Source organism: Papaver somniferum, chromosome 6 (genome assembly GCF_003573695.1).
Source record: "Papaver somniferum cultivar HN1 chromosome 6, ASM357369v1, whole genome shotgun sequence".
In the NCBI taxonomy this organism is placed as follows: Eukaryota; Viridiplantae; Streptophyta; class Magnoliopsida; order Ranunculales; family Papaveraceae; genus Papaver; species Papaver somniferum.
This window is the reverse complement of record NC_039363.1, coordinates 159,943,613-159,959,807: the sequence shown is the minus strand read 5'-3', so window position 1 is coordinate 159,959,807 and position 16,195 is coordinate 159,943,613. Positions and strand designations below refer to the sequence as shown.

Below are 16,195 nucleotides of genomic sequence, written 5' to 3'. Positions count from 1 at the left end.
CGTGACGGGACGGGGAAAAACTACACCACACCAAATCAGATGAGAATCGGTTCGTAGCATACATAGGTAACATGCCAATTTTATTACAAGAAAGCAACTTTTATGAGAAGTTAAATATGCCCTGTGCGTACCAAATCAAAAACGCATCGCCACCGGAAGGGGAGAAACCATCAAAAAATGTATCGTCACGGGCTGGACGAAGCATGTACACCAATCAAAAATGCATCGTCACGGGGCGGGCCAAAGCCCCACACACCAACACAGTTAAAAGAGAAAAAATGCTAGGTGCGTAGCACAGGCACAAATCTAGTACTAACTAGCAACTTACACTTCTATTACACTAGCATTACATGACTTGAACATTATAAACAGACGGCAAATAAATAGCAAATTAGATGCTACGAAAATCACCCAAAGAACTCACTACCTCATACAACAACCATGTAAACATACGTTGTTGGTCCATCCAACATCAAATCCCTAAAGAAAAATATTAACCTCGATCACCCTCACAGAAATCATTACAATCTTCAAAAGAGAAGGAATTAAGAGAACATCAATGTTTTGGACGCACATATTTACATAACCGTTAAATCATGGAGACCAATTTACCGTTATTGTTTTTCTTTTCAGTTTTTTTTTTTTTTTTTTTTTTTTTTTTTTTTTTTTTTTTTTTTTTTTTGGCTGCCTTCAAGAAGGTAGGTGGCAGATGTCCAAAATACCCGCCTGGGTGAAATATGAAATCTGGTGGTTGATGATGAACAACAAACTCCGTTTTTACTACTATGGCTGATACTCGGGATTAAAAGCAAGAGCTTCCCTGTAAATGAGCTCCTTCATCTGTTCCTCTGACAATGCGTGTTGCTCAAAATCAAAATTGAAAGGAGTCATGCACACTGGCTCATCACTAATGTCGTGCAAGGTCGCTAGATATGGATGAGCCAATGCATCCTCAACTGCACCCACCACCACCAAAAGAAAACAAATTCCGTAAGCATTACAATATCTGAAGAAGAAACTCTTAAGAAAGATAGAAGCCACGAATTAGCAAGCTTACCTGTAATCCTAACTCTAGGATCAAAAGTTAGCATCTTTTCAACAAGATCAATGGCAGACGGATGAACATGAGGAAACTTCTCAGTAAGTGACTGCCGAGTGTGACGAGGAAGCTGTCGGATGTATCTCTTTGCATTATCATTCACGAATCCCAAGTCAGCTTCAGATGGAGTGCCGATAAGCTGTACATGTGAAACACTTTTACTCTCAGCAATAATGAGGAGAGATAGTCAGCCAAAAGCATAGATTTTGAGATGTTGAAATATTCATAGATTTTCTGTACAAAGAGCATGAAAAAAAAAAATTACGCTGGCTACCCGAATCTATGTCTATCCATATGCTTAATTAAATTATAGCAAGAATTAACAAACATGAAAAAAGTAAAAGTAATCCCAAGCATGCCACGTAAGGCCATTAGAAACCAAATGCAAGCACTAGAAAAGTGAAAATCTCAGGCTAGATGTGTGGGTTCTGCGAAACCAGATGTTTAAATGTTTGGGTTAGTAATAACAGATTGATTCAGAACATTAATCATCTGAGGCAAAAGCAGAATATTCACTAGATTTCTCAACATCAACAAATTATAGCAAATCTGAAATCTCACATTTTCAAAGATGCTTAAGTGGGGAAACACAATCTCCCCGTGCATGGTGAAGGTCGAACTAGTCATTACATAAGTTTGTACTGTACTTCTAACAAAAAAAAAATGACTACACATGGTTCGAAAGGTGGAGAAATTTTGACAAAGCCGACATGAAGTACACTGTGTCGCACAGTTACACCGACTGTAACTAAACTTATCATGCAAACGAAGTGTCACATTTCATATAACTCAATTTCCTACTCGTCAAAGTTCTATAATAAAATTCATTCAGACATTCTAAGAGCGTGACTGTAGTCTAACACTCTCTTTATTAAAGTATGAATACTTGAAGTGAGACATTAAGCGAATTCTAACAATAACTCTTTTTAAGCTTACCATGGTGCTTCTGCATACTTGATAAGAGCATACATGCAGTGTTCAAAGTAAAATAGGACTTCACGGTCAAATAGTTGTTAGGGTGGGCTGAAGGTAATAACTGATATAGAATAATGCTACTACCTCCAACAGTAAACGTAGCTGGTGCACATGATCTCGACCGGGAAAAAGAGGCTTACGGTCCATCAATTCCATGAAAATGCAGCCTACAGACCACACATCAATTGCAGCAGTATATTCTGATGAGTTCAATAAGAGTTCTGGTGCTCGATACCATCTTGTTACAACATACTCTGTCATAAAATCAGTTTCCGAAGTGATCCGTGCGAGTCCAAAGTCACAAATCTTTAAATCACAATTCGCATTCAGGAGAAGATTGCTAGGCTTCAGATCCCTATGCAGAACATTTGCGGAGTGTATGTATTTCAATCCACGGAGTATCTGATACAAAAAATACTGTACAATAAAACATTGAAGAGAAAAAGTGTCAATTTTGTTTCTGATATGGTTTCTAGTAAAAATCCAGGAATAGAAGTCAAACAAAAAAAATATACAAACTATACACATAGTAAACACAGAAAATGGGTATGAACTATTATCAGGGATGATGACTATTGAACTGTATGAACATGCTTAGGAGTCGGCCCCATACATTAAACAAGCATCAAAAATTATAAAGGGATTAAATTTGAAGAATTTATTCTATTGTTACATTGCCTAGGAACTTAACCTTCAAAAATATTTCTAGTTAGGCATCAGGACTGAAGACTGGAGCATAATATCCATTATGTCTCTGCAGAGTAATCTCCATTTTGTACAAAGTGCCCAAGCTTGAATGGGCCCTGAGAATCAACTCTGAGTGCCTTTTCAAATTGCTCTGTTTTGTTTTTTTTGATAGTGAGAGAGCTATATATATTAGAGAGATTAATTGCTTGCTCATAACAGAATATTACTACAACTTCCTCATTAATTGCTTGCTCATAACATAACAGAATAAGTTTCGTGGATTTTTTTTTCGCACCATTCGTGGAATTTTTTGGGGTTGTGCTCAGTTTGTATCAGAGGTACCAAAAGTTAGAGACCCATTTATGCATGAGACCAGAACTCAGCAGAGAGATTGTTTAGCTGATGAAAATTCTGTATGCTTCAATCAGAAATCCACAATATATCACCAAGAAGCATACTCGAGGGTTTTTGGATGAGTAAATTGACAGGTCAGTTTTAATCTTGGGTTTTTTTAACTACGGGTCAGTGGACAACTGGACAAACAAAACAAAAATACAACCTATTAATGACAAAAAAAATAAAAAAAATAGTAATAATCATAAGCCACCAAAGTACCTGACAATGCTCCTCGGATAAGGCTTGGTTTGAACGAATAATCTGATGAAGATCAGTGTCCATCAACTCATATGCGATATAAACATCATTAAAGGCCCCTCGATCAGGTGGTGGTATTATATCTCTGATTGCCACTACCTATAAGGCAAATACAATTTCCATCAGTTAACACAGCATCAGCTTTTTCTAAATTTGTAAGCAGTCAAAATGCATAAGGTTCTTTGCTGATGTAATACAAAAAATTCGACAATGGACGTGAACAAGATAGCCTAAGAAAGGAGTTTACACATTGTTGGTTTCAAACTTGCTTTTTATGTTCCAATAGCCCCTAATGGTCCAATATTTGCAGCTACAGATTTTAATTTGTAGACTCAAAACCTAAAAGACACTCACTCTCCACTGATTGAGTCACTCAATAGTTGAAGAAACCAATTGACAACAAGACAACGAGTTATTGGAAAATTTCTTGACTATTTCTCAGTTACAAGACTATAATTGCTACCGTTGTGGTACTGGCTGCCGAAAAGAGAATTACGTATATCAATTGGGAAAAAACTGAAAGCAATTATTAATTACCAATACAAAATGGGAAATTCTGCAATAATCAAAATTAGAGATGGCCAGTATAACTTTCATGTTTCCCAACAAAAATCTACTTTTAATCTGGGAAAAAAGATTCAAAAAAGTTTAGGTCGACGTTTGATTCATTAAAGTTAAAACTAGATCCAGATACCCCCAAGTATATTGAAAAGGATTATAGATAGTGCTTAGAAAAGGTAATTAGGACACCGGGGTTTGTCTCCAGAAGATGAGTATAGTATCAAACAGGTTGTCTACCAAACATCAGCTTTACTTTCAGCAGACAAAAAAGAAAAGCACATACATACTTAAAGATAGAGAGAAACATAGAAAAAGAAGAGATAGTTCGTAAAAAATGAAAATCATAATATACATCTAAAAATGTCAAATGAGTCACGAGTAAGAAAAAAAGTGCTCGTTATGCCTCTCAGACCAATAATTTAACCTGTCAGAGGTGTAGAGTGTAAACGTCAGATTGCTCACTGACCGAAATTCAATTGAAATAACACAAACCATATTTCCACTCAATGCACATGTGTGACGGTCACCCAATCTAGTTGTTTTATCATTAAACGCAGAGTGAAACACCAACTGACATTAGAAACGTCAAACGACAGTGGTTTCCAATTTCAAGTGCTAAGAGGTGTACAATGCGGATCACAAATTCAATTAAGATGTTGATATATGGTAATAATCTAACATAAGTAAGGTCAATATCTTTTAGATAGAATCAAAATAGAAAGAAACAATGAACAAAAGGAAGGTTCGGAATTACAAAAGATTGGAACTAAATAATGTTATAACGACAGTGGCAAATGTATGTTGGCACAAAACTGGGCAACATATTAGAATGAGAATAAGTTGTAAGGTGGGTGCAGGAGGGGAAAATGTGACTGAACCAATGTCATGTCAAACAAGATTCAAGATTTTCAATGAAATGGTGAGATTTAAAGGAAAAAAAAATGTTTGTTTTCTTGCACATCCAAGTGACACTTTAAACCAGGGGTTGCCCCCTCAGTAGACATTAAATTCAATCCAATGGATATTAAAAATATTTGATCATTGCATATATTTGTAATGAATGAAAAAAAAAATCATAAATGAATGTACTCACTGACGTTTTCATGATCCATATGGCGAAGAAGCTTAATCTCACGTAGAGTCCTTTTGGCATCAATCTTGTTGTCAAAAGCATTAGCAATCTTCTTAATTGCAACTTGTTCACTAGTCTCAGAATTCAAAGCCGAACTAATTTTTCAAGAAAAACGAGAGAATGAGAATGATAATTCAAACAATAATTTTTTTGCTTCTCTTCCAAAGTGTATATTAGAAAACAAAGAAATGAGGATTACCAAACGATTCCGTAGGCGCCTTTGCCGATGGGCATGATTGGAGGTTTGTATTTAGCAGTAACCTCAAAGATATTCCCAAATATGTTATATTGAATAAATTTCCCACCATGGCTTAGGGTCGCTGGAATATTTTCCATTCCACCACCACCTTCGGATGCTGACGGTGGTTGTGGCCCTTCCCCGGCTGTAACCCCAGACGGTGCCTCCCCCATCACCGTATCAGTAGCTGCTGCTTCTTGGGTTCCATCCATTTCGTCTCTCTTTCTCTATTTCTCTCTTTCTCTCTGTCTGTCTAATAAGTTAGATTTGGTTCAGATGCGAAACCCTAGAAAATAGTAACTACAAATAATACTCAGATCAATCTCTCTCTAAACGTGAAGAAATTAGGTCAGGATAATAGTACTAAGAATGATGAGATTTGAAGAGAAAAAAAATTACATTATTTTTCTTTCTTTTTGGTATATAATGATTTAAGATCCTGTAATAAAGAAAAAATTGTAGCTAAAAATAAAAAATAGATATATTTGTTCCCTCGCTTTCTCCTTTTGATGCTCCGGTGTCTCAACCAGTCAGTTTGTCTGACTTAATTTCTTTGGCGAGTAAGGATTGTCTGTCTCCACTTTCAAGTTGATGAGGGGGAGGGGGGTATTTCATCATTTATTTATAGCGCGGTTGAATATCTGAAGTTGCTTCTAAAAATTATTTGGAAATTTGTACATAAGCTAACTTTTTGTTTTTTGTTTTTTTGATTTTTAGAAATCAAAAAGTTACTTCTAAAGTACACATCCAAACATGTCAGGCTTGTTTTGTTTTATGTGCATCCGAGATACTAGCATGATATACAGAAAATGGGTTATTTGCCCAGAACAATGTACCTCCCGGTTCAGATGGACGGGTAAGTTTTCACATGGGTGAAATTGACGTGAATTATTTAAATGTTAAACTGACAGATTTATCCTTTAACAGATCTTGTCACTACCTAGAAATTACCGATCTTTTCTTTCTCTACAGCATCTTCAAAACAAATCAGTAGTACTAAAATCACCTTTCTTCGTCGTTGCTTCAACAAAATCATTTTCTCTGTCGCTGCTCCACCATAATCATCTTTCTCTGCCATCGATCCATCGTCTGCTCACCATCAACGACATCAACAATATCATCATCTTTGTCCACCGTCTGCACCATCAACACTAACATCGTTCGTTGAAATTGGTCTCTCTACAGTCTACAAACACCACACTAGCTACAACATGAAAAATTCCTAGCAGAATTAGGGTTTCAAATGATCAATTTCACAAAATGTCTCCTAGGATTAGTAAGTTTCCAAACCCTATCTCTGTTTTAATTTTATATTCAATATTTCATGATTGATTTGTTGAATTTGTTGATTTTATTTTCACTTCACTGGATTTTAGTTGATTTGTGGAACTGGTTGTTTTTATTTACATTTCATTGGATGCAATTGAATTTTAGTTGATTATTGTAGTGAACTTAATGGTTATAAGTATTGGATAAAGCTGGTTTGTGTATTGTATGGGTTAAGAATTAATAAGCAGAATCTAATTCTCCATTATTGAAATCATGCTCATCGGGTGTTTGTAAGAATGTCAAAATAGGTAGAAGATGAAACTGGTTTCATCCCGTCAAAAATTACTTTCGTCAGTGTATGCAGGTTCAATAGGTTTATGAATGTTTATGTTTCAGGATATGAAGGATGAAACCAATTTCACCCTGGATAAAAAAAAAAAATTCTTTAATAATATGAAGGATGAAACCAATTTCATCCTGACCAATCTGTTTTTTTTCTTCTAAATATGGAGGATGAAATCAGTTTCACCCTGGCCAAAAATATGTTTATGGTAAAACTTGTTTGTAGCGTGTTTGTAATAATGTACGATTGAGTTTCTATGGCCTACAATATATATAGCATCTCCACATCTAAATGTGATCCATATAGCATTACCTAGTTAGCTAAATGTGATCCATATAGCATCTCTATAGCTAGGTTATGCATATATCACTAAGCCTAGAAAATAACAACTTTGCTTGGACTTTGAATGTTTACTGAGTTTCTATGGCCTTAGAATGTGACGAAATATTTTAGTGTATGTTGGTGCAGGGGCATAAACCCATCTTATGTGCTTGTTTGCTTATGCATTACTTAGTCGGATAATGTGATTCTTATGTTGTCTCCGTAACTGACACGCAGAAACTGGTTTCATCTTAATTTCCATTGGATGAAATGTTTGTACATCCTGCGTTATTACGAGATGAAACTGGTTTCATCATGTGTTTCCACTGGATGGGCCTAGTTTCTTCCATGTTTCATCATGTGTTGACATTGTTATTATTCTCTTTTATTTTTAAAGTTCCATCTTAATTGCCATTGGATGAAACCTTTGTACATCTTGTCAAATGAAACTCAAATGTTTAATTGGATATGTTATTTATGATTTTTATAGAACTACTAAAGTATTGATACAATCTGTTTTAAATTTGTTTTAATTTCGTACATGCTTACACCAAGATGAAACTGGGTTCATCCTGTTTTGGATTGAACTAAAATTGTTTTCATCCAAGTTTAAACAAGGATGAAACTGGTTTCATAATGTGTTTTCCATTGAATGAAACCTTAATATATCATATGCTAATACTGAGTATAACTGGTTTCATCCATGTTTCATCGTGTGTTGACATTTGTTATTGAATTCTTTTTCATTTATAAAATACAAACTGAATCAAGACTTATTTTTGCAGTCATGATCGTGGAATGGCGAAGCAATACTAAGGAAGATGATGATCACAAAACGAGTAGATCTCGCACAAAAAATACTCAATGATGAGCGAAGTAATCGGTAGTTGAACGAACTAAGATTGTCGTTTCATTACAAGGTTGTTTAGCAATATGTCGTTACAAAAAAACTACTGATGTAGTTTAAGTTTAAGGTTTTTGTTTGTAAAAACTGTATCTTTTCTTATGTTGATGAGTTTAAATTTACTTAACAATGTATATGTGTCTTAATTACATGTCAATTAATCTGGAAAAAAAATCTAGTTAAGTTAGCCTGCACTATATAGTCTTGTCAGATTATGCAGGTTGAAACCAGAAACATCCTGAAGAATTTTTATTTTTCTATGAAACTGCGGGATGAAATTGGTTTCATCCAACCATTTTTTTTTCATACGTGCAAGATGATTTTTTTTTTGTTGTTGTCAGAGTATGCAAGATGAAATTAATTTCATCTTGCCCAAAAATCTGTTTTTATCAGAATATGTTGGTTTCATCCAAGTTTAGTGTATGATGTAAGCAATCTTTTTTTTCGTTGAATCATTCACAATATCATAAACATGAAACCAGAAATCATTATTGAAAATCAACTAGTGTTAGTTCAAAGTGATACACACCATACATCAATCATGAACATCATACACTCTCTACTCAGTTCACCGATGTCCTAACACTCCAACACTTTTTCGCTCTTCTTCCAGGAACTCCATCGAACGTGTTGAAGGGGTTTTTATGGTGATGAATAGGTGAGTACGATGTGGTATTTTCGGCCTCTACTTATAACACTCCTTCCTTGCAAACTCTCCTAAGCACTCATATACACAGAATCATTCAAGATTTCAAGTCATTCACTTCCAATCATTATCGACAACCACAATTATTGTTTTTAAGTTGTTTTTCTCAGGTCTAACGGTTGCTTGAAAAAAACTAAAATCTTTTGTGTTCTTATTCAATTCTAAATCAAGTCTCAGTCTCAGCTCTTCCAATAGAACCCATAAGAACTACTTAATCTCTCTTAAAAAAATTATCCAACCACAACTCATTCTTCCCTCTCCAAACAGAACTTGAATTGCACTTGAAACCCTTTCAATTGACTACAAACATCAACGACGGCAACAACACATTCACACTGATTTTTCACACAATTTCTCGAATCAGAATACATCTCAAATTTCGTAAATTTGTTGCATTTGTTCCCTCTTTTAGCTTCATAGATTTGGTGAAATTGGGTTTTTAATAGTTGAGTTTGTAGGGTTGGATTGACTGTAAGAAGTGATTAAACAAGTGGTTGTGATGATGATGGTGGATACGGTGGTAACAACAAAGAAAGACGACGGTAGTAACGAAGAACACGACATGTACATAAAAAAATCTATAGTGTTTTGCGTATAATAATTAGGCAGAAGGAAGGGTATTTTTGTCAACTGTAGGAAAATTAAATTTGAGTTTTGGGTTAAATACGCAGGTCAAGATATTTAAACAGTATCTTTTAGATTCTATGATATTAAAACAATATCAAACTTTACATGTCTCACCCAGAAATTGTTGTTTTAAGGCTAATTGACAATCTTGTGCATGATATAGGACATGTCAGATGAAGATATCAAATTGACTGTGGGATGACTAGACGACCAAATACGACATGAAAATGGTCAATATTGCGGAATTACTTCTTGTCGTCCCATAGTGGTAGAGTATTTAGGGAAAGGAAATATATTTGTTTATTGGTGTTGTGAAAGGAGAAGGAGACAGAAAATAAGGAGAAGAAAAGAGAGAGATTTGTTATTCATGTGTATAGAATACAATGTTTAAGCCTCTATTTATATAGATAGAAAACTTGGTGTCCAAGATATGTAAACCCTAAACTTAGACACGAAGGGCATCTTAGTAAATAAATTTGGTTTATAACACTCCTCCTGATGACCAATATGGCTAAGTCATTACATATATACCAGGAAAACTTAAAAGAGAAAAACCTGAAATGCATAAGCATGTAAAGACTCGAAACAGTGTTGGACACGCAAATGTTTCCTCGTTAAAACCTTGACAAGGAAAACCCAGTGGGACAAAACCTTGACGAAGGAAAAAGAGTACAACGCGATAAAGTTCAGCGAATGCACCTTAATTTGATGATGGCGCTCCCCCTTATAAATACTTCATTCAAATCTTAGCGTGCAAATCTTTGAGTCGAGACTTTCCAATTTTGAAGAACGAATTTCTTGAATGCAGAAGAGGACTGTGCTTTCATGCAGATGTCGGATAGTTGATGAAGTCTTCATTTGTGTTGCACAAGCAGTAATACCTTCGATTAATACTTTTGCGGAGTCCACGTTCTTCTTCAACACATTGAGAACTTGCGTCATGCATTGATAGCTTCTCGAGATGATTTGCATAAGTTGTTGATGTAATTTCTTCAACATAGATCCAAGATGTAGAGAAATTACCATAACTGAACAAAACTGAATTTTTGTGGTTATACCTTATGTGGATCGGAATGACATCCAAATTACTAAGGGCTTCTTATGTTGATTTGTCCTAACAAAATGACCTAGTTAATGATGGGAATCCACCAAATAACAGAAATAATACAACTCCCCCTTGGATGACCATCATGTTGAATAAATTGCCTCATTAAAAAGCTTTCCAGTAAAACCCAATGGGAAAAAATCTGGATAAAGGAAAAAGAGCATAATATCAAAATTTTGAATTAAACGTCAGGGAGATGTTGCCTCGTTAAACACCTTGTCAGGAAAACCACATGGGACAAAACCTGAAAGAAGGAAAAAAGAGTACAACGTTTTTGACGTAACTATTGATGTTAACCCGACTATATGAGTTTTACATAAGACAAGCATCAAAACAATAACTTTAGTTTATCTCAAAAGCGATTTTAAGCTAGCAAAATTTTAACTGCAGATTTAAGAAAGTAAATTTTTTTTTAGAAATTATGTTATTAAAGCGTGGATGTTTGTGTTTTGAATGACTCCTCAAGAGACCAATAAAAGTTGATGGCATCAACTAATTAATCTGGATTCTTGGTTTTATACCAAATTATAAAAACACATAAAGGATTGATAAATTATAATCGAGTCAGGTGGCTGCCTAAATATAATCGGAATCCTACAAGGATTACAAATTTGAATATGTTCTCATCCACATTTCTTGTGTGAATGCAAGATCATTCCTTCAAATACTACCACGCCAAATGCATTATATATATGGAACGAAATATTTATTGAATCAATCCTAGGGTCTGGGAAAAAAATGAAACCCTCTAATCGCTTTTACAACGAATAAATTTCTCGTATAACGCATTATAACCACACCAACCTGTAAGTACTAGGCTTGGCAACTTTAAGGTGTTAAGTCTTGGATCCAAAACTGCGTTAATCAAGAAATTAATCCAAATTAATTTGGATTGTATGACAACCAATCACATATGTCGATATTCCTCTGCAAAGGGGTTAACTACAACCATCTTTATTATTTTAGTAGCTACCATAAATGAATATTCGACAATCATATTAGCTTATCACGATCTCACACAACTTCCAACGTATGCATATTTTGAAAAATTCAAAATTTATGGTACCAGCGTCCACGGGTATGATAATCTCCTACTAATCAAATGAGGAGATACGAATTTTGAGAATGTGAATCTTATTATGATAGACTCTGTTTGAGCTATCTGTAGCCTATATACAAATGCTACTTGCTTGATATATGTGATTGAATTTGCCTTTTCAAACGGCAGAAGCTTATATAAAAGCTAGATGAGATATTTTCGCGGCTAGTAGACAGCCTATTTCGATTTGATCAAAATGGGAGAGAAACGTATGGTAATGTATAGTCTCCCCCTGATTATGGCAGAAATATAATCATCTCGCATACGAAAACAAGTTCGCATAGTATTATCCAATTAAATCGAGGACATATACTCGTAACAACATCTGGATTTTAATAACACCAGTTGGACCGTAGATAATGACTTCAAAAGCCATAAACGAAATGTCCAAATAAATAAATAAAATTGTAGTCTATTTGATGTACAAATTTAAAAATCAACCATGGATTCGTTGTTTAGAGCAAGAAAAACATAAATCTTCAATGACCTATAAGGCCAACGAGATATTCATTCACCCAAGAATGAAATTATAGACACTTTATTTTATTCAAAGAAATTAATATCAAGATCAATATAGTCAGTACAAGGACTAATTAATGATTTAGGCTAACAAAACGGGTGCGCCCCCTTTGATCTTTAGTGTCCGATTCCAACTACAAGTGGAACTATTTTAAATTTGGAGATTTATCATGAGGAAAAAAAATGCTCAATATCCCTTAAGAATGCAAAAATTTCCCTTGGTGTTTGCAATTGTTAATATCAGAACAACAATACTTTATATATCCCGTTAGGATCGATAGGGAAAAACCAAATCAATTGGCTATATGATTCTTCTTAAGAAAATAAAGATATCATTTACATTTTTAAGGAATCCATGATTTCCCGTAAGAAATGGAAACTAATGGTTTGTTAATAAAAAAATAAAATTATGATTGGTAAAGGTTTGTTTAAACGATCATCGTCGAACTATGGAGAAAACAAAAATATTGGCTATAATTTCTTAATGCCAATTTTAACATCTGTTCCACAAAATTGATGGAGAAAACTAATATCGGTTGGTATATACGGTACACCAAATTTACATCGACAAAAAGAAAAATAAATGTCGACTTAGTCATCGCATAGAGAAAATCCACTTCGTGGTTGACAATGGTTTCTTGTAACAAAAAAATAAAAACCAATTATAAAAATCACACGATCTTCGTTTAATGGAAAGAAGATACCAAAATTAATTGGCCATAGGTTTTTCAACTATTCATGTAATTAGTTACCGTAAGGTAATTAAAGTCTGCGACGACACCAACTTTTGGTGATTAGAGTTTCATGAAAGAGATAGAAACTGTAGACCATCTTTTGATGTATTTTTTTTCTATGAAAAAGATTAGAAAAGAAAGGAAATCGTACCTTTTTTTTCTGGCAAAGTATCACCCACATCCCATTAATATAGAAAGAATAGTATTATCCATCATTAACATTTATTATTATCATATAGAGAAAATAATAAGATAATCAAATATCTCAGAATATCAAACGTATACACCCATTCATGGAACTTATCTGAAAACGTGGGGTACAACAACCTCACCCAAAACTTCGCTTATCAATTTGTATGGACAAACTCCAATATACTTTCAAGAGAATCATCGAGAATCAATCATAATAAAGTATATCAAAGAGTTATATCTCTCTTTCTTGATTCAATACTTACTCAAGCAAATATAAATCTGCGACTCTAATTGAATACAAGAGAAATCACTTGAACGGTACCAAAGACTAATGTTCAAGTATCAATCTATGTAAATAAACAACCAAAGGTTGGATATTCTAATTGATTGATTCAAACGCATAACCTGTGATATTTCAATTATATAACAAAATATAATGCGAAAAAGAAATAACACAAACACCAGAAGTTTTGTTAACGTGGAAACCTCTAACGCAGAAAACCCCTGGGACCTAGTCCAGATTGAACACACATTGTATTAAGCCGCTACAAACACTAGCCTACTACAAACTAACTTCGGTCTGGACTGTAATTGAACCCCAATCAATCTCACACTAATCCAAGGTACAGTTATGCTCCTATGTCTCTGATCCCAGCAGGATACTACGCACTTGATTCCCTTAGCTGATCTCACCCACAACTAAGAGTTGCTACGACCCAAAGTCGAAGACTTTAATAAACAAATCTGTATCACACAGAAAAGTATACGGTAATAGATAAATCTGTTTCCCACATAAATACCTACGAGTTTTGTTCCGTATTTTGATAAATCAAGGTGAACAGGAACCAATTGATAAACCAGACTTATATTCCCGAAGAACAGCTCAGTATTATCAATCACCTCACAATAATCTTAATCGACGCGGCGAAAGAAGATATTGTAGATCACAAACGATGAGACGAAGATGTTTGTGATTACTTTTATATCTTGCCTATCGGAGATATCAATCTCAAGCCAATCATTAAGATTGTAGTCAACATGATAGAATCAGCAAGATCATATCACACAACTACAAGAAAGTAGTATCGGTCAGGCTTCACAATCCCACTGAAGTCTTCAAGTCGTTACCCTACAGGGTATCGAATAAACCTAAGGTTAAAGAATAATCGACTCTAGCTTATACAACTAGTATCACACAAGAGATGTGGGGATTAGGTTTCCCAGTTGCTAGAGTTCTCCCTTATATAGTCTTTCAAATCAGGGTTTGCAATCAATGTTAGCTTAGTAACAAAGCATTCAATATTCATCGTTAGATGAAAACCTGATTAGATTCAAGCTAATATCTTTCAACCGTTAGATCGAAAACTTGGCTTGTTACACACAAATGAAATGCACGATTTTAGGTTTGTGTAACCGTACCCATATGAGCAAATGGTTATCCGTATGAGCACTTTCATATCAACCATATTATTCTTCACCATAACTAGTTCAAATGACTCAAATGAACTAGTTAGAGATTTGTTCAATTGCTTAGATCTTATAAAAGTATACAAGACACAATCGAAGCAAAAACGATTTGATTCACTCGAATCGACTCATGAACTTCATAGCCACAGTTTGCAAACTTGCATTCCTTGGTTTATATAAGTATAAGTTCATGAATAATCGTTTTTATAAATAACCAACTTAAGTTCGCGGACTGAGTTCGCGGACTTAAGTATCCGGAATAAGTTTGTAAACAATTCACAAACTCCAGCAGATTTTCTCCGGACGAGAACCTCCAACAGTTCGCGGACCGGGTTCGCGGACTCTGTTTCGGTTATCCTGATCAACAAATTATGCATACTTTAGTTCAATTAATAAGGACTTACACATATATGTGTTACCACACAATGCTTATATCCAACAATGGTTATATTTTCTAAACTCTCATTTCAATCATTGAAACATTCTTAGAGGACGTTATATAGTTGTTATTCACAAACCATTTATCGTCAAAGCCATTTTCAAGTGATTGAAACTTAACATGACTTTCGTCACTAGGTAAAGATGAACTTGGATAAAGCGAAAGCTTACCAACACATATTTCGAGAAATAGATAGGCGAGATAAACTTGGCTCGGAATAGCAAATGTGTATAATCAAAGTCTAAATAGTAAAACGACCTTTTTTATCAAGATAGGAGATAGAGTAGATAGACTTTTGAGTGATAGATAAGTTCAAATCTCCACATACCTTTTAGTCTATGAAGTTCCACTAGTTCCTTGAGTAGTTATCCGTCTTTTATGATGATCGACATGGAGTTTTTGAGCTCAACTACACTTTATATCCTAGTCCGAGATTTATCTATAATAGACTAGAAATCAAGACTTATAGTTTTGATCACTAACATTGACAAACATGCTTGAGATAGCAACGCATGCGAGTTCGACCAAGCAGTGCTCTAACAATCTTCCCCTTTGTCAATTTTAGTGACAAATCTTTTAGTACATATGGAATACAAAAATAGATAAATAAACTTTTGTAGATCCTATTCCACATGCCTAATCTTCAACATTACTCGAAATCTTCGTCACTTCCAAGTACTCCAATGATTCCAAAGGTTGTAAGTTTAGCATAATCGTTGTTGAAAATCCGTAGCTATAATAATGAGAAGACAAGAATTCTCAATCATTGTTATACAGTGTCATAGTATTATTATACAACATCAAAGTTCAATTGTATCACAACTTCGACAACAATACTGCGGTGATATGTATCACTCCCCCTTAGTCAATACTCCATCTCACATGGAAACATTCCCCCTTACATAATGATCCGAAAACCATATGTATTTGTAGTGTGAACTACACATTAATTCTCCCCCTTTTTGTCAATAAAATTGGCAAAGGTACGAAAACGGGATCCTAGTGAAATTTCCAAAGAGACATTTCATGACCAAAAGTAAGCACATATCAACTTATTTAGATGAAATCATATAGCCGAAGCTAAATGCTTTCATCAAGGAGTTTATAAAGATACAATATAACTC

General features: G+C 34.5%; 1 protein-coding gene across 3 annotated transcripts; it reads right to left on the bottom strand.

The window, feature by feature from the left end:
* Window positions 1–396: 396 nt before the first annotated feature.
* LOC113289913 (mitogen-activated protein kinase homolog MMK1) lies at window positions 397–5,822 on the bottom strand. Of its 3 annotated transcripts, none has more exons than XR_003331248.1 (6): window positions 5,308–5,822; window positions 5,074–5,203; window positions 3,377–3,514; window positions 2,159–2,491; window positions 1,058–1,333; window positions 397–956 (listed from the first exon to the last, which is right to left on the bottom strand). XR_003331248.1 is itself a non-coding variant. In XM_026539345.1 (6 exons), the coding sequence occupies exons 1-6, from the start codon at window positions 5,556–5,558 to the stop codon at window positions 784–786; spliced, it is 1,206 nt and encodes a 401-aa protein (XP_026395130.1). In that variant the 5' UTR covers window positions 5,559–5,810; the 3' UTR covers window positions 397–783. The 3 variants fall into 3 exon arrangements, 1 of the variants encoding a protein (XP_026395130.1); XM_026539345.1 differs by having other exon boundaries at window positions 1,058–1,238; window positions 5,308–5,810; XR_003331249.1 differs by lacking the exon at window positions 397–956 and having other exon boundaries at window positions 1,120–1,238; window positions 2,036–2,491; window positions 5,308–5,820.
* Window positions 5,823–16,195: the final 10,373 nt, after the last annotated feature.